At 56.1% G+C, this 17,329-nt stretch overlaps 5 protein-coding genes across 5 annotated transcripts; 2 read left to right on the plus strand and 3 right to left on the minus strand.

Moving 5' to 3' along the window:
- Window positions 1–143: 143 nt before the first annotated feature.
- On the minus strand, window positions 144–5,570 carry N656DRAFT_843974 (HET-domain-containing protein). Its single transcript, XM_064819116.1, has 4 exons — window positions 4,952–5,570; window positions 4,050–4,868; window positions 3,397–3,951; window positions 144–2,084 (listed from the first exon to the last, which is right to left on the minus strand). The coding sequence occupies exons 1-4, from the start codon at window positions 5,139–5,141 to the stop codon at window positions 211–213; spliced, it is 3,438 nt and encodes a 1,145-aa protein (XP_064671240.1). The 5' UTR covers window positions 5,142–5,570; the 3' UTR covers window positions 144–210.
- Window positions 5,571–7,345: 1,775 nt separating this feature from the next.
- On the plus strand, window positions 7,346–8,770 carry N656DRAFT_706939 (carbohydrate esterase family 15 protein; the record flags this gene model as incomplete). The annotated part of the gene is made up of 1 exon (XM_064811392.1): window positions 7,346–8,770. The coding sequence occupies one exon, from the start codon at window positions 7,346–7,348 to the stop codon at window positions 8,768–8,770; it is 1,425 nt and encodes a 474-aa protein (XP_064671241.1).
- A 573-nt stretch (window positions 8,771–9,343) lies between these two features.
- On the minus strand, window positions 9,344–11,536 carry N656DRAFT_777652 (PLP-dependent transferase). Its single transcript, XM_064814865.1, has one exon. The coding sequence runs from the start codon at window positions 11,037–11,039 to the stop codon at window positions 9,393–9,395; it is 1,647 nt and encodes a 548-aa protein (XP_064671242.1). The 5' UTR covers window positions 11,040–11,536; the 3' UTR covers window positions 9,344–9,392.
- Window positions 11,537–13,386: 1,850 nt separating this feature from the next.
- Window positions 13,387–14,451, plus strand: N656DRAFT_796911 (uncharacterized protein; the record flags this gene model as incomplete). The annotated part of the gene is made up of 1 exon (XM_064817581.1): window positions 13,387–14,451. One exon carries the CDS (start codon window positions 13,387–13,389, stop codon window positions 14,449–14,451), a length of 1,065 nt encoding a protein of 354 aa, XP_064671243.1.
- A 444-nt stretch (window positions 14,452–14,895) lies between these two features.
- N656DRAFT_707047 (uncharacterized protein) lies at window positions 14,896–17,114 on the minus strand (the record flags this gene model as incomplete). The annotated part of the gene is made up of 2 exons (XM_064811400.1): window positions 14,896–15,285; window positions 15,393–17,114. 2 exons carry the CDS (start codon window positions 17,112–17,114, stop codon window positions 14,896–14,898), a joined length of 2,112 nt encoding a protein of 703 aa, XP_064671244.1.
- Window positions 17,115–17,329: the final 215 nt, after the last annotated feature.

The raw sequence follows: 17,329 nt of genomic DNA on the forward strand, positions 1-17,329 counted from the left end.
TTCATTGTTGAGGTGGTGTGTGATGTTTGTGTTTATCATGGCTTCGTGTGGACTTCGATCCGGTTCTTGACACCCGTTACAGTTCACCCATCAGTTCAATGGCAACCAAGAGAGACCAGAGGAGTTATGAGAGCCACGGGGAACGAGAATTCTTCGGTGTTTGTTATCCTCAGCTACTCCTACATCTCCAAGGGTCTGTACTTCTAGCAGCTAGACTAATATTGGCCTATCGTTTCCCAGGAGAGAAAGATCCAGTGGGGATTTTGCCTGGCTTGCCAGTTCAGCAGCTTCATGCCTGAAAACTCCAGTGTCTGTCCTCAGCTCCACGGCTCCATGGCTCTTCTCGAGTCTGATATCAGGAATCTCGTAGACTATCCCGAGCTCATCCCTGTCCTTGTTCCCAGAAGATACTGCATGAGTCGTACTCAGGAGATTTACCAGGATCGACGACGACCAATTTCCAGATGCAAAGAACCACAAACTGCCCCATCCAACGAGCGCCAGGAACGCCGCAAACAGTATCATCAAGACTTGGAGGTAGGAAACCCCCGGAGTTGTGCTTGTGAGCTCCACCGTGACCAGCCCTGGATCCAGCCCAAGGACATAACCCCGGGACAAGAGTAAGCTTGTGAGATTATCCAGGTTCTGTACCATCCACGGGTACAGTCCGGGATCTGCTGCTTTGGCACTGGAAGAATAAGGAGCATGGCCGAGGCCGGTAATGTGAAGGACGGCACTGCTATCGACCTGGCCAAGGTACCCCGTGATATTCTTAGTCGATTCAAATGCGGCGTCCCCGACGCAGTCTGTCTCGTCTACCTTTCCGCCCACCGCCACGTTCTGAAGACCCGGGTTGTCGCAAGGTTCAAATGGCACTGGCGACTTGTCGATGGTTTCTGATCTCAAGTGGGTAATATTGACGCTCGTCAAACGGAATACTCTCAGCATGACATTCCCAGGGATGCCTTCCGCCGTGAATAACTCCCAGAAGCCCTCAAGTATCTGGTGCCCTTCTTTTATGACCGTCCCAATCACCGCGCTCTGATTGCTTGATTGCGCGGCATTGATTGTCTTCATGATCACGGAGAGTCCTTGATCGTAAAGTTCTTGTTCCTCGGGTTTCATGTATGGCTTCGTGAGTCTTGTATTGAGGTCTCTGATCTCGTCTTCGGGAATCCAAGCGTCGCCAAGAATGACGATAGAGGCCTTGAACGCGGTGGAAACGAATGTGTGCCTATGGTGGCCCTTGGTAACGGTGAACATGTGAACGCGGACGGCAGTTCCGGATGCAGATCCCAGCGAGGACCAAATGTCACTCCTTCGAGGATTGATCATCCCAACCTTGCCGCTCACGCTCGCCTCCCTATTGTAGTGCACCATAGGTGTGCCAACAGGTACTTGAAGCATGTCCAACGCCCACTCGTTGTCGAAGGTGCAGTTGTAGAATCTAAATTTGTCGGGCTCGATGTCGCCATATGCGCAAGTAAATTGGTCAGACACGTTTGACCCGCCCAGCCTGAGGGCTACATGGGACTGTGTGTTCGTGCCGACTGACCAGCCTTCATCATCTAGCCATATCCTCGGGTCGGTTCGCGGTCCTGAGTAAGTCACGGACTGCGGCGTTCCCTGGTTAATTCGTCCGGTAAGAGTGACATTGGTGCCGGACCGGAACAAATTGGCGCTCAAAGCCTCGGCCAGCTCTAAGCCGCTTGCATTAAGGCTGCCCGGTGTGATTTTGTACGACACGATGTACTCCGGGTCGTCGAGCAATGCAGACGAGATTGACGATGCCCGGACCCGCTGTGTTTGCACCACGTAACCGGGAGCGTCAATGGCCCATAACAGGGTCCCGTACAGTTGCGACACGGCGTACGTGGCGGTGAAGAACCCAACAAGAAGCGCATCTCTGGATATTCCGCGGCACCAGACAAAATATGCTTTCTGGATCAGGCTCTCAGAGAAGACGGCAAACGAGGTGAAACGGTTCTGCACGGCGGCGAGCAACGAGAATAGCTTCCAGATTGCCAAGACGAGGAGAGCTTCGGCTGCGCGAAAGATGAAAGACTTGATCCAGTTGTTCCAGACTGGAAACACTGTAGTGACAAAACCGGAGTCCGGAAGTAACATCTTGGTGTAGTACTGAGATGTTGATGATTTAGGGCAGGATTATCGAGATGGGAGGAGGCGCTGATACGAGACATGTCGCGTTATGTCGGAGGAAGGGCGATTTGTACTGTCAACAATCTGGAGCATCGAACTTTGAGACGGAGCTGGGGATTCCGGACATGGGGACATTCTCTTCTGGGAGTTGAGGCTGACGCCCATGGCTCAGGCGCTCGATAGTCACTCCCTATCTCTCCGTTTATGGCAAGGCTTAATTGCTAGTGTACATAAGTACACTACCTATGTATACCAAGTACTCCGTAGGGAGGCAGTTTCTGTCGATCTAGTGGATGCCTTGCGCCTTCCCTTTCTGTGGCGTTCAACGGTGACTGGCATTAGCTGATTGCCGCAACACCCAAATCCGAAAAAGAGTGAAGGTTGTCGTCGACCAGGGCGACATTATACCGGAGAGTCTTGAGGTCAAAACAAGTAGAATCACTGTATAGCGTAGCAACAGAAACGTACTTAGTAGTGAGCATATCGGGGTACTAGGTAGGTACCTTAGGGGGAGAATCGTTTTGCATAGAGCAGATGGGCAGGTGCACACTGGCAGCCCCTGAGGTAGTGAGCCTTAGTATCCGTCTCCTTGTTTTTCACCTTTGCTCTGGAGATGATTATTTTGGCACAGTGTCTACTTTTGGCGTGTCCATAACTTTAGTAGTCTCTCTTAAATCTTCAACTGGCGGTTTGATCCCCTGGTGCGCGTCACCGCGTGAGATCTTGGCCGTAGTCCCTGTCCGCCTGGCGGCCACAACTTGCGCCAAGGTAAGGTAGAGTCTGGTAGATAAGTCTAGGGTACTACTAGGACTACTGATTCAATGCATCGTTTACCAGTGCCATTCTATTCAAGCGCGGCAGGACTAATAGCAGTAAAGGTGCAGTGCGTTGGATACCGTTATGGTATGCTGGATATCTACACAAGGGTGATCACCCGGGCTTTATTCCACAACTTTAGATCCTCTATGTCTGACCTCAGGGAGTATCCAGAGCCATGTATCCTAGCAAGCCAGCTCCTTCGAGGATTATTCTCATCGCGATACACGACCCAGAGCCTCCCTACTCGCTTAAACAATAGTGCGTCATTTTTGGGCTGCTTGAAGAGTCTTCCTAGTACCCGTTGGAGTAACCGTGAGTCGTTCCTTAGCCGCTTCAGTACGAGCCAGAACATCGCACCATTCCCAATATACCCCAATAGCAAGGAACACTGCTCTTGAGCGAGGAGCTCGGCCGTACCCTGTTCTATGTCAAGCTGCAGCCTGCCCTCAATGAGCCACCGGACGCCTGTGGATTTATCATGGTAGGAGAACGTAGATAGATTTGTCCCGACTACCCGTTCGGTGTAACTTGAGGGTGCGATAACGGCAAAGCGTCCATCAATAATTTGGCCCCTAAGCCGGATTCCCGCCTCGTTGGCTAGGTAAGAGGGGCTTGCAATAAGGGTATCGAGGCCAAAGTCGATGACTTCAATCAGAAAATCACCTGTCGGGTAGAGGACAGCCTGGATGCGGCCGGTAACAGAACCCCATGACCACGACGGAACGTTGACACACCTGCGGCTCCTGCGACTGTCGCTGGCCCACAGCAAGCCTCTTGGGAGGTCGTCGCTCCACAGGCCTTGCAGGTACGTCGCAGACGTGAGCCGCTGCATCGAGGTGGCAAGCCCAGCCATGGCAGGCAACCGGTCATTGTCAAAAGTGAGTTCGAGCCCTGTGAATCGCACCACCAGCTGTAGCCACTGGAGGTGGATATCGGAGTCAAGTGCTTCCAACCTAGCTGTCAGCCTTTGGCCTGCGGGTTTGCGAAGCGGTTAGAGCTTGCTTCTTGCGGCTTAATGAAGTTGGGTTTAAACGTCCGGCCGTGCCAGTTGGGTGCCGGGGAAAACCCACACTCGCATCGGATTTCGGTGCCGCACTCCCACACGGCCTCCCAGTGTGTAAAATGGATCGTCCTTTTCGCCAGGATCCGCTCTTGGAACACCCATCCTCGATTCGCGAGCAAGCTAGGCTCAAAGAATTTGAAATCCAGAGGCAAGCGTTCCTCATGCCGCCAACGATTGTGACCTCCGGTCCTGTCAAACGAATCGCAGCCGCCGAGTCCGGCATACCTCACGTGGATGGTGCCATGCACACCCTCCAGGCCCACGCATTCCATCGCCACGCTCCGCGTGCCTGGCAAGCGGGGCGCAGAGAGCAGGCTCTCGGAGCTGTCTTTGGCTGTGTGTGCTGCAAAAACGACCCAAGCATTCGAGTAGACGCTGGCCATTCTCACGGCCTCGCGCTCCCAGTCCTCGTAATCGTCCTGCATAATGCAGAGCGAGTCCACCCAAAGGTACGGAATCTGCAGGCGCCGTGCCAGGATGACGGCGTCATGAAATAGCGGCGGGAGGTCTTCGGTTGGGATGGCTTGCTGTAGTTTCGCCAGTGACTCCCTGGTTGGCGTAAGGGGCTTCCTTTTTCCCCAGCAGTGGCTGAGGGCGGCAAACCTGCCAGATTCGCCATGAGATATATAGAGTCTGGGGAGTTGGGTCTCGGACCCAACGTCGATGACCCGCGTCGGCAGCAATGTTTGTTTAGGGAGTTGGCAGCAGGGGTGGTTGGTCTCGCAATGCGCAATTGAGTCACCCACCCACTTGAGACACTCTTCACCACCTGCAGTCGGGGATATCGCCTGAGCGTAGTCTATGTATGGAAAAGGTTTTGGGGATCCTGGGGGTTGATAAGTATAGACGTGTCCGGCACAGGTCAGCACGAGTCCATGGATGTATCACTGTATCACAGGGGTTGCAAACCTTGAGGTGTATAGAACTCGATGTGAAAACCACATGCTCTGCTATTCTTAATCTCCACGAAGATAGAGAACGGCCGATCAGGAGAGAAAGGGTTGATTGAGATGGACGAGATGGTTTCTCCAGGGGCAGCAAGGAGCATGCTACCTGTAGCCTCAAGAAGCAGTTTGCACGTGGTCCATCCTGAATGCATGGACCTTGAGTGCTCCTCGATGCCGAACTCAACGTAGGTGTGATGCCGCTTCTGAAGGGGCGGTTTGGGACCCACAGATTGGCCCCTTGTCCCGGTCGTGAGACTCGCGACGACAGATAACGGCAGAGCCTACATTTACAGCTCCAAGCAGTCGCCGGTTCCTGCAACGTCGTCGATTGAGCATCGCTTCTCGTTCGCATACAAGAAAAAAACGGTGACTTTAGTCACTTAGTTAATAAATAAGGTAGGGACGACTTAGTACTAGTACCGGACCAAGCTGTAGTCAGATGGGCAATACGGAGGTTGGGGCCAAAAGTGTTCGTCGTCTCCCTCTTGCCAAGATTGCCAAGACCCCAATACAGTGAGGTTCTCAACTTCTCACAGCCCTGTGAGCCACCCACTAAAAGCCACCCTAGTCAGCTCACGTTCAGGCCAATTACTGGGTCAATTACGGACGTACTGGGCCACTTCAATGCCCAGTGCCCCCCAATTCTAGTGAGATTTACGAGCAAATGCTAGTATTTGTATAGAAAATTCCCTACACTGTGTCACTTTTCTCTCTACACAGTACGTAGCTTCTTATGTACGTTGACAGGCTTGGCAGCACCTGGTAGCAAGGAGGGTGACCAACATTTTTGGCCCCAAACTCCGTAGGCAAGTGTCGATGGTTCACGGTTTGTTGTTTCTGGTGGAACAACAGCAAGCTGAACACTTTCTCAACCACAGGGAGAACCTGCCGCACAACGTAGACGCGATCGCGAGCGAAGGCCATTCAGCGCCATTGCCCCGCGCGCAAGTGAAACTTTAATGGAAATCAGGCTGTCCGCAAAACGGCCCGGGCACTTGGACATAGGTGAGCCCAGGCAGACAGTAAGGCAGACACGCGCTTCGACTTGGAATGACGGGACAGCGTGTTCGAGCAGTGTTTAGGTGACCAAGAGGTCGGCGACTCCTTCAGTGTAGCTTACATAGATGACTCGTCAGATGTAGCGATCCCTCGCCTGTGTTCATCCAACGCATGCACTGTGCAAGGACTGTCGTTGACTCGTTGTTGTTAGTGTAGTCAGAATTCTATCTGTAAAAATTTCCTCTCGACTACCCCTCTTAACAGAGCCGACTACATACATACCCCCCTGCCACACTGTGGTCATGGTTTGTTAGGGGTCCACTAAACTGGGTGCCAATACCTCCTGGGAAAGGACTTCACATTCTACCTTCCCCTTTCAAGAACGGAACCTACAAATTGACGGGAGTTGCCTGGTTTCAAATCTTTCTCGTCTAGGCGTGCTGATTTTCGGAAGCATCCGACGGAACAGGATCATGGGTCCCGGTTCTTGGATCTCCAACCTTTTTATTTTTACCGGGCTAGGTCCCAACTGCACACGTGGGTTGTCGTGCTAGTGTACGTCTTTGACAGCGCAGGGTGGTAACTCAACCGTTATTAGCGCGTGCTAAGGTTACCATGGAATTCGGTCGGATGTTGTGGCTCCTGACGTCTTTTTTGGGCTTAACATGTCGACAGCGGCGCGCATCAGGCTTACATACCTGACTCCTTCGCTATGCTGGGCTATCATGGATCGACGGCTGACACTGGATTACAGAGATCGATACCGTGACGAGTCTCCAAAGCAGCCTGGCCACGCAGGGCGGTTGTATGCCCTGCAGTACCTATGCTAGGATCGGTGAGTCCTGCGAGAACAATACCATGCTCGGTATATAAGTCACATACCTACGTACAATGGCACACCCGGGCATGTTGTCTTGGCGATTCCGGTGTCCCAGGGCATCTAAGTCGCCGCCAGTCCCTCCAGATTTCAGGCTAAATGCAATCCCGGCAGACTGGACACGCCCGCTTGAACGGACGGAGCACTCGGCCGGTGCTGAACCGGGTTTCGAGAACCACAGACTTGCAGCCGCATGGTTGACTGGAACCGAATGGGTAAGGTGCGCTAACTTCACAGCTCTCTCCTAAACCGATGATGTTACTATATTCGGAGGACCAACTTCCAGTGTCGGAGAACCGGAGAATCATGGCCATGGACGAGGATGAGCTAGTTCTTGCACCGAGAAACGCCATGCTGAATTGAAGAACGGCTTCTCTATAAAAGACGGTCGAGTCTTGATGACACTGCCAGCTCTGGTTTTCAACAGTTGGAGGATCAGCAGGACAACCCTTTGTATCCCCTCCGAACCGCAAGATCAAGATGCTCACCCCTACAGCTGCTTCGCTTCTCGTAGTAGCCCTACGCGCTGCTGGCGTCCAGGCGCAACAACGGCAGAGTCTCTGGGGCCAGTGTGGTGGCCAGGGCTGGCAAGGGCCGACAGTGTGCGTCGAAGGCGCCTACTGCTTCCAGCAGAACCAATGGTACCACCAGTGCATTCCTGGGAGTGGCCCTACAACATCCTCTCCTCCCACCCCGTCCACCACGCTCAGAACATCTACTGTAACCTCTGCTCCGCCTGTCAGCAAGACGACATCCACGGCACCAGGCGGAGGGCCCACGGCGTGCCCTGCCATTCCAGCCGGGCTGGGCAACCCGGTCTCTAACGCGTTGAACGACCCCTTCACGTTCCACGGAGGCAGCAAGGTCACCAGCAAGGCCGACTGGACATGCCGCCAGGCCGAGATCAGCCAACTCCTCCAGCGGTACGAGCTGGGCACCCTGCCGCCCAAGCCCGCATCCGTGTCGGCCAGCTTTTCGGGCAGCACGCTGAGCATCAGCGTTTCCGAGGGCGGCAAGTCCATCTCCTTCTCCGTCACCATCAACAACCGGCCCTCGGGCAGCGGGCCCCACCCGGCCATCATCAACTTCGGCACCTTCGGCGGCCTGCCCGTCCCCGCGGGCGTGGCCACCATCCTGTTCAACAACGACGAGATTGCCCAACAGCAAGGCGGCTCCTCGCGCGGCAGGGGCAAGTTCTACGATCTTTACGGCAGCGGCCACTCCGCGGGCGCCCTGACGGCCTGGGCATGGGGCGTGTCGCGCATCCTGGACGCTCTGGAGCTCACCCGGGCCCAAACCAACATTGACCCGGCGCGGATCGGCGTGACGGGATGCTCGCGCAACGGCAAGGGCGCCATGGTGGCTGGGGCCCTGGAACCGCGCATTGCGCTGACACTGCCCGAAGAGTCAGGGGCGGGCGGGGCCGGGTGCTGGCGCATCGCGGCGTGGCAGAAGGCCCGCGGCGACAACGTGCAGGACGCGGTGCAGATTGTGCAGGAGAACGTGTGGTTCTCGCCCAACTTCAACAGCCACGTCAACAATGTCAACAGCCTGCCCTTCGACCACCACCTGCTCGCGGGCCTCATCGCGCCGAGGCCGCTCTACATCATGGAGAATGTGGATATGGAGTGGCTCGGCAAGGTGTCGACCTACGGCTGCATGGGCATTGCGCGGAAGCAGTGGCAGGCCCTGGGCGCGCTCGACCGGTTTGGATACTCGCAGGTTGGCGGGAACTCGCACTGCAGCTTCCCGAGTTCCCAGCAGGGCAGCGAGCTGAATGCGTTTATTGGAAAGTTCCTGCTGAATAACCCTAATGCGGGCAACACAAACATCTTCCGCTCGACGCAGAGCCACAGCTTCAACATTGACTCGTGGAGCCCCTGGGCGGTTCCGAATCTTGCTTGAGGCATTGGGTGGTTGGTGGTGCTTGGGAGGAATACGAAAGCAGGCATCCTGCACATAGGTACTGATACGTACATACCTTCCCTGAATTTGAAACGGGCGGAGAGCCCTTGGTGATTGCTATTATTAGCTGGCCGAGTCGGAGACAGGTCCCCGCTGGCATCCACGTGGTTCGGAACGGCATTGTGCAATGTGGGACGAGCCCGTTCTTGTGGCACCTTCTCATGTATCTGATTCACTGCTTCAGGGACCAGGGGTATGTCTGTCAATAGGTACAGTACTACATTGACATATACATGGTCAGAACTCGGTTACCAAATAAACAATTCCACATCTGCCATACAAGTACTGGTACAATACCGTATCCGGCAGTGTGTAAATCTGTTTTCCCCCCTTTTTGTGCAACTTGATCCCTTATTGGTATCAGTCCATCAGAGGATCAGTATTTTCTCTCGTTCAGGTGATATGGAGATCAACACGAGCACCACATGAAACCATGTTCTTGGTAAGTGATAGGCTGCTAAACGACAGCTTTATATAGTAATCTCTATTTTGAACAATCTCAACACGAGTAACGTCTGGAACCGCCAAGGAAGGCAGCGTTGTTTCGCCCCTGAGTTATCCATCATCCGCGCTTCTTCTCAAAGCTGCCATCGGAAAAGTTGGACCCAATGGGCGCAATTACGCGGTCCTTGTACGTCTCGCACGCAAACGCAAAAAACTCATCAACATCGGCGCTCGTCGAAGCGAGCCCAAACGACACGCGCACCGCGCCAGGGGCCAAGCGCCCAGCAACCCTGATCGACTCAGTCTCACCCAAGCCGTCGTACTTCCCTTCCTTACCAGCACTAGCAGCAGCCAGCCGTTCCAGAATCGCATTGATATCCAGCCTCAGCGCGCGCTCACTGGCACCGGGGTTACAGAAACACCCCGTGCGGAGCGAGATGCCTGCAGCGGCCGACTCGAGCGCCACGAGTCCGTCGTCGACCACGCGCCCCTTAGCATCAAGAAAGTTGAAAGCGACCGTGGCTCCCCGCGCTCGCATACTTCTCGGCCCGTAGATGCGGGCCATGGGCCTGCCGTCAGCATGGCGCATCTCGTCGCTCTGCAGCCGGGCCAGGAACCAGGCCGTCAGACACCGCACCCTCGTCTGCACGGTCCGCATCCCGACCACCCCGGCCAGCCAGTCCAGTCCGAAATGCACGTCCGGGATGGACAGGAAGTTCGCCGTGCCGTCTTCAAGCGCTTGCTCACCCTCAGCCATGAAGTGCTGCCCAGCAGCACCAGCATTGTCACCAGTAACCGTCGGTCGAGGACTGCCAGTGGTGCTGACGGCAACGGCTTGGACGGTCCCCCCCGAGAACCAGGGCCGCCGCAAAACAGCCAGCGCATCGCGCCGCGCAATCAGACATCCCACCCCTGTCGGGTAGCCAAACACTTTGTACCAGCTGATCAGCACAAAGTCGGGCTTGACTCCCTCCGGGCCGGACAGGTCCAGCGGGCTGGTAGGGAGGAATGCGGCCGCGTCGAGCAGCACATGGTAGCCGGCTTGCTGCGCGAGGGACACCCATGAGAGTGGGTGCTGCACGCCGCTGAAATTGCTCTGCGCCGGGTACGCAAACAGCCCCTTCTTCTTCACCTGGCGGTCACGGTTCGAGTCATGGTGACATGGCAAAGATGAAGCAAGTCTCCCGAGCATGCCGCCACGGCAGTTGAGAGCCGACTTAACCAGCTGCCTTGTCTTACCCCTTTTCATCTTCGGCGCCAGCGCGGCCAGCACATCCTTCTCACCAACACGCAAATCAGTCCCCTGCGCCAGGGGGACGTAGACGGTGGTAGCCTTCTTGGCCCTGGCAAACTCGCGGATTCCATTAACCGAGTTATGGTTGTCCGCTGTGAGGACATATCTGGTCCCCTTGCGGAAGGGGTAAGCCTCCCCAACCAACCGCGCGGCGCCCGTGGCGTTGGGGGTGAATACCACGGCATAATCGGCCGGCGAGGCGTTGACGTGCGCAAGAATCCTAGCCCGCGTCCGCTCAATCGCCTCGGTGGCGGCCGCGCTGGAAGGGTTGATTGAGTGCGGGTTGCCGTAGGGAAACTGGGACAGCCGCTGCTCGTGGTGCTGCCGCTGTGACCGCGCGGCGAGTCCGGAGCCGGTGTAGTCCAGGTAGACTTGGTGGTTGGCGTCGAGGTAGTCGTACTCGCTCCGACGCAGGTCGTCGAGCAAGGTTGTGGAGCGGTACTCGGGGAATAAATCGCAGATGGTCGCCATCAAGACGGGCACAACAGAATGGCTTCGAGTATTTGCGTTCGCGTACGTGGGTGTATATAGTAGTAGATATATATATGGATACGCTACTCAGGGGCTGCCAGTGGTTTAGACCGTTCCACCAAACCACCAGATCCCGAACTTGAATGGGGATTGAATGATGGTGGCTCTCGCTGAAAGACGGTGAGGGCGGCGAGCGTTGAAATTGATGTCTGCCTGGGCTGTTTTCGAACAACTTCTTAGGCGGAGGTCAACAGCTCTTCAGGTGCAGACCCGGAGCACCCAAGAAGTCGCTCGAAAACAGCCCCGACTGAGGCACACGTACCAGGAACGATCTGATGCCTGTTTTGTGCAACTGATGATGGCATCTTAGGGTCTCTTTCCCCAACTATTTGTTTCCTTGACGTCCGATGTAGCTGTCAAGCACCAATAAGCCGGAAGGGCAGCCACCTAAACCCTATTAGTTGTCTATGATGCTCCAGTAGTGGAGGTGCTCGGTTTCTGCTGGCGTGTAAGTCCGATGTGGTCAGCAACATGTGCTCCTATTCGCCCAGCGAGGGGAGCTCTCGGGAGGATTTGCCAGCCTTTGCCCTCTGTGGTTTGGCAGTGTGGTTGCATTCTTTCAGAGTTCAGGACAGTAGTCGGTTTCAACCAACCTACTTCTCGCAAGATAAATCGATGTTAGCTTGTTCTCTGTCATGACATCGATTACATCAGCCACCCTTTCGGCCAACCCGAGTCCAACCCTGCAGCTTGGCCCGTTTTCGATGATGAATCAAGGATACACCGGGGTAGAGACCAACTGCCTGTGGCCGACGCGTATGCTGGGTCTTACTCACTTGGCTGACATGTGGCGGCCCCGTCTCCGCATAGCAGTGCACCCATTACGAGGCCGGGACTGGTGGCGCCCTTGCTGGTGGCAGCGGAGCTATGAGCACTGCATTGCCGTTTCCTGCCAACGTCTACTGTAATGGGTCTGAAATCATTCTCCTGTCTCGCATCCGGAGAACTTCCCAGTACGGAGTATTGTACCTCGACGGCCCCATCGTCTGACCGCCCTATCGGCGGTAGCTGCCGCACCAGATAGAGTTCTTAGAAGACTTCCCAGAGAGTGCATTGGTAACTCACCGGATGGAATCCGGCAAGAAGAGAACGGCCCCACCCGCTGTCTCAACTTCAGGGCTTAGGCAGCCTATCGCCCGATCTCATCCATGAGTGGAAGGTGTTCTCCTACTTCCCCTGTCATCTCCCGAGGGTGGAAGAATAAGAGCCAACCGTGCCTGTTCGCTCCGTGTTTCGAGTCCCGAAGAGCAAGGGGTGTGTATGTTGTGCCCCGGTACTCAACCCGGGGCGTCGGCAGTGACATGACCTTGAGGGGCGTCGATACCGCGGTCTTTAGACGCTATCCGTTGGAGTGTCTGGACACTGTGACGAGTGGCTTAGGATTAAAAGAGATTGTTGATTGAGTGATTTATGTGAGCGTTTCGGGATGCACCTGCGAGAAATCCAAGAAGACTAGCAGGTCTGTTAAGAGGGGTAGTAGAGAGGATGATTTTTGCATACAAAAAAACGGGCTGCACTAACAGACCTCTTCCCCTCCGAAGTACCCTGCCTGCCAACTACCCCGATAACTCATAAAACCCCATTCCTTCCACAGCTACCCGGGGGGTATTCACGAATCTCCTTGTTATACAACGAATTAGAAACACATACCTACGTACCTATCCAAGTTGCGCGACATGCTCGGGAGTCGGAATCGAAGTGGGTCAGCGGTCTTTGCCCTGAAACCATCGACATGGCTGGTTGAGCTTTTGTGATCAAGTTACTATTTGTGTGGCTTGCCGATTTGAAGCAGGAGGACGAGGTATCCTACACGGTTACAGCATGGAGCTGTGTAAGGAGAAAGGCGCGTTGAGGTCTTGCAAGTCAGAAGTCAGGATAAGTTTATCACAGGAAGCGGCTGCCAGTTGCCACACGGTCCACACCTGCCATTCAAGCTTGATGCCCGCACTTGCTTTTCCAAAAATCTTGGCTGCAAGGGACCTTTCGGGTGGACCCAGCTGCCAAGACCAAAACGGTCAGCCAGACAGTGCACGCGATCACAACACCAAAACTTGGAATCCCTGCTTCTCGAACCTCACCAAGTTCACTTTTCACTTCGCGCACGCAACTCAAATTCGAACCTCAAAGAGACGAAAGCCAAGATGGACACCCCCCGCCCGCGCAAGCGGCAGCAGCACGCCGTGCACACCCCTTCTCCCTCCGCTACCTTCTCATCCCGCCACTCCTCCTCTCCATACTCACCATTTACACCTTACTCGTGCACGGCCTGTCCGACGCCAACATCGCCATGCTCTACAGCCAATGCCACGCGCGCTCGCGGCTGCCCTTCCTCTCTCACATCCCTTTACTTGGCGCGCCCACTTGCGCACTGGTCAGCTTCGTCCATGAAGCCGCAGCAACCTCTCTCCGCGGCGCCGCGCTCATGGCCGACCTCGTCTTCTCCTTCATCGCGGGGCTCTTGACCGTGTGCGTCCTCGAGGCTGCGCGGCCCGCCGGCACAGCAACGCCCCTCACGCGGCACCCGACGGGCACTTGGCTGGTTTTCAGCTTGCTGATACCGGCCGGCGCGTTGGTCTGGGAGTTGGTGGTTGTTCCGGGGTTTTTGCACCGCGCCAGGGCCACTTCACACTCACGGTCCAACCTCAACCTTCCAACTGCTGAAGCCAGCGACAACATGAAGACAACGCGCCACCACGTCTCCCCCGCCGCAGAGAGCCTAGCCATCCCCGTCAGCATAGCAATCGGGTACATCATCCCCTCAATCACACTTCTCATCTTTGCACACCACCACCCAGCCACCACCATACTACCATGGCTGTTCTTCCCCGTGTGGGTCTCCCTCACACGCCGGCTGGTCCGGCTGGCGGCCACCTCCAACAAGCTCAAGTGGAACCAAGCCCAGGACCAGGACCAGGATCAGCATCAAACAACAGCATGGCAGGAAAGCATGCACCTCGCGTCCTCCCCTCGGACGCTGGTAGGCATCTACTTGCTGCCCATCGTCTGCTCAGTCCTCGCGCACGGTTGGCTCGTGGTTCATGTCCTAAGGCAAGCCGACGACCGGCGGGAGATGGCGCGCGCCATGACAAAGTTTGTGATTATCAACGTCTTTTTCATCGGGCTCACCGTTCTGTACTGGGTCCTTGTCGAGGCTGGGTGGCGGGGGGCGGTCCTGACGGCTGTCGCGTCGGCAGTGCTGGGCCCTGGCGCGGGTGTCTGCGTTGGTTGGATCTACCGGGAGAAGGTCGTTGTCGATTCGGGCCGGGGGAGCGTCACTGTGGTGGCCGTGGGATCCCGGAGAGGGAGCCGTGAGTCGGAAGGTCCGTCGGAGAATACCCCGTTGTTGCGGTGAGGGGCGGGGTCCGGGAGTGGGGCATCGGTTTCGGATCGGGTCTCTTCTCGGAGACAAGACGATACGCCAGGATGGAAACCATGCTGTACATACGGTACATGATGATCTTTACGATGTACATGAGCTGTTAAGATGTATTATCATGATTAATGTAATGTTTTACCAGTATATAACTCCCTCATCCGCATCATTTCGTCGTTGGATTGTCGTTAGTCATTTGAGACCTGGAATTCCCTTCCCCTCGTCCCTGTAAGACCGCCACAGCGCACTAAATATGCAACCCCCACGAGCACGCGGCATGGCGACATCAGAGCAGCAAATGGCGTGACGGGCTCAAGACATCCTGACCATCACGGCCCAGAAGCTCATAATGGTGGAAACCCTTCGTGCAAAGTCCAACTACTGGTATACCTGATGCAGCATCGCCAAAGTCCACGCAGTTGGTCACATGCTGCTTCCAGGGAAATGACCCATGGTCGACCAGCCTGGAAACGCCGACAGGGACTCTGGCCCAAACAGATCGGGGCCAAAGTTGAACCCGTCCGCTATTTCCTCAAACGCATTACTCGCGCTTGTTCCTACGCTGGCCTGAGAAGCAGGAGCTGCGCTGGCTACCAATGTCTCCGTCATGGGCACGCTTCCAGCAGCCGTGGAGCCGATTGTTGGTGCTGCCACAGGCAGCTGAAAAGACTCTACGGGAGTTTCATTGGGTATCGATTCATCAAGATATGGCATGCCAACTGCGACGGCCGAGCCACGAGCGCGGCCTGGCCAAACGGGGGAATCTTCGGGCAGCAACAGCCCGTTTGCAATGAGCCGTTCGATGTCGGCTTGCTGGGGTATCGCCTGTAAGTCCCTGTGATGCAACAACAATTTGGGAGAGAGAAAACCGAAAAAAAAAAAAAAAAAAAAAAAAAAAAAAAAAAAAAAAGAAGACGTACAATGCTAGCAGACGCCGGCCCGGCGGTGCACTGCCGAGCGGTCTTGAGGCAGACAGCGGCGAGCTCCTGCACTCGTTCTGGAGTGAATCCATGATCAGGCCCCTCCGTTTGCAAGCAGTGGTACAAGACCCTCAAACACTGGAAGGCACACGCGGGCAGGTCTATGTCTGTGACGGGGACGCTGCTCCCCAGGCTCAGGAGCTGCGCAAACATGTCGGCCATGGCCCTGGCGTGTTCATAGCAGCTCCGCCGCTTGTGCGCAACGAAATGAGGATCCAGTTGCTGCATCGCGGCCGGCGCGAGCGCTTCCCTCAAGCCGGGGAGAAAGAGGCGGTAGAGGTCGAGGTGGCATTGCCTCCACCAGACATGGGTCATGATGAAGATGGCCAGCCTGGGGGAATACGTGCGAAGACCCAGGTTAGCTTCAGACCAGCGGAACGAGGCCGGCAACCTCGCCTCGAAAGCCTCTAGCTCGGTAGCCAGATCGGCACATTGCGAGGGCAGCATCGCTATGGCATCTTCGGATGGCGAGGCCGCCACGTTGGATGTGCACTGCAGGATTCGAGTGCGCATCCAGTGGATGCGGACATGCAGAGCCATGAAACCAAGCACGTCTGGCAACGGTGGGATGGTTCCCCCAGGAGCCAAGGCCGGCGGTCTAAGGGGCTCAGTCGGCTCGGGCAGGTCAAACTCAAAATTTCGTTCATTGCAGGGGAGCTGCACATGGATCTGATGTTCGGCATCAGGCCACAGGGCCAGATCCCGCTGGCCGGCCGATATGAAGGAATCAATCATATAAAGCGACCACATGAGTCGACGGCGAGACTCACGCGCGAGGAAGCAGAGCTCTGGGTTTTCGTGATTCAGCCTGAGGGCTGTGGCGAAACGGCTGGCGATGGCATGCAGCATGAAGGCGCCCGAGTACCGCTTCGAGAGGATGCGATGTTTGACGGCAATGACCAGCGTCTGCAGGCAGTGGATGGTGGGTTTTTCGAGCTCGGCTAAGCACAGAGATACCGCTTCTTCGACACATTGATTGCCGTACTCCTCAGTACCGGGGCCAAGGTCGGTGAGCAGGGCCGTAATGCCGACCAAGGCGAGCACGAGAGAGCGGGCCAGCGATCCAGAATGGTATCGCTGCATGACGGAGGCGCGATGCAAAAAGGAAAACACCGGGATGTGGTGGATGTGGCGGAAGAAGTTGTCAAAAGCCCGGAGAGTAAGCGCCTCGCCGGGATCCAGCTGGCCTAGGGTAGCGGCAGGACTGGCAGTCCTGGTGCGCGGCGTGCCGTGGTCGTTGGGCGAGCTCAGGGCCGTCTGAATATTGTCGTTGATGGCTCCGGCTGGGGAGGCAGCGGTGGTAGCAGGACCCGGCAACGGAAGGGACCGCTTCGTGGGGCGGTAGACACACTCAAGACCTTGGCCACGGCAGCGGTCGCAACTGGGCAACGAGCCACTGCAGCGTGCCTTTCGGGCGTGGCAGTTTTGGCATGCCTGGCGGGCTCGACGGCGGGGTACCGAGATGGCGGTTGCAGTTGCAGTGCCGTGACCTGAGTCACCGTAAACGATATCGACGCCAACATTGCCGTCGTACGAGCAAGGCAGGCTCAAGCGGTCACAATTGCTGCAAGTCACTCGGCGGCCGTCGCATCGGACTTTGCGGGCTCGACACGTGATGCACGTGCTGGCAGGCCGGTTGGGTGGAATGGGCAAGGCACTCATCGGTGGTCTGTTGGGAGATAAGAGATGCCCGTGATTACGAGTGTCCCGCTGCGGCAGGCGGGCACTTGGTGAGGCGCCCGACGACTTGCTGAATGAGCTGGCGAACGCGGCTCCCGGGTTGTCCGAGGCATTTCGTGTCGTGTGCTTGTAACAGCCTTGGACTGTGGGTTTTGCAAGTCGCTGATCAGATGTGAATTGAAGCGTTGTTGGTTGAG

Source organism: Canariomyces notabilis (assembly GCF_033297395.1).
Source record: "Canariomyces notabilis strain CBS 508.74 unplaced genomic scaffold N656scaffold_7, whole genome shotgun sequence".
Taxonomy (NCBI): Eukaryota; Fungi; Ascomycota; class Sordariomycetes; order Sordariales; family Chaetomiaceae; genus Canariomyces; species Canariomyces notabilis.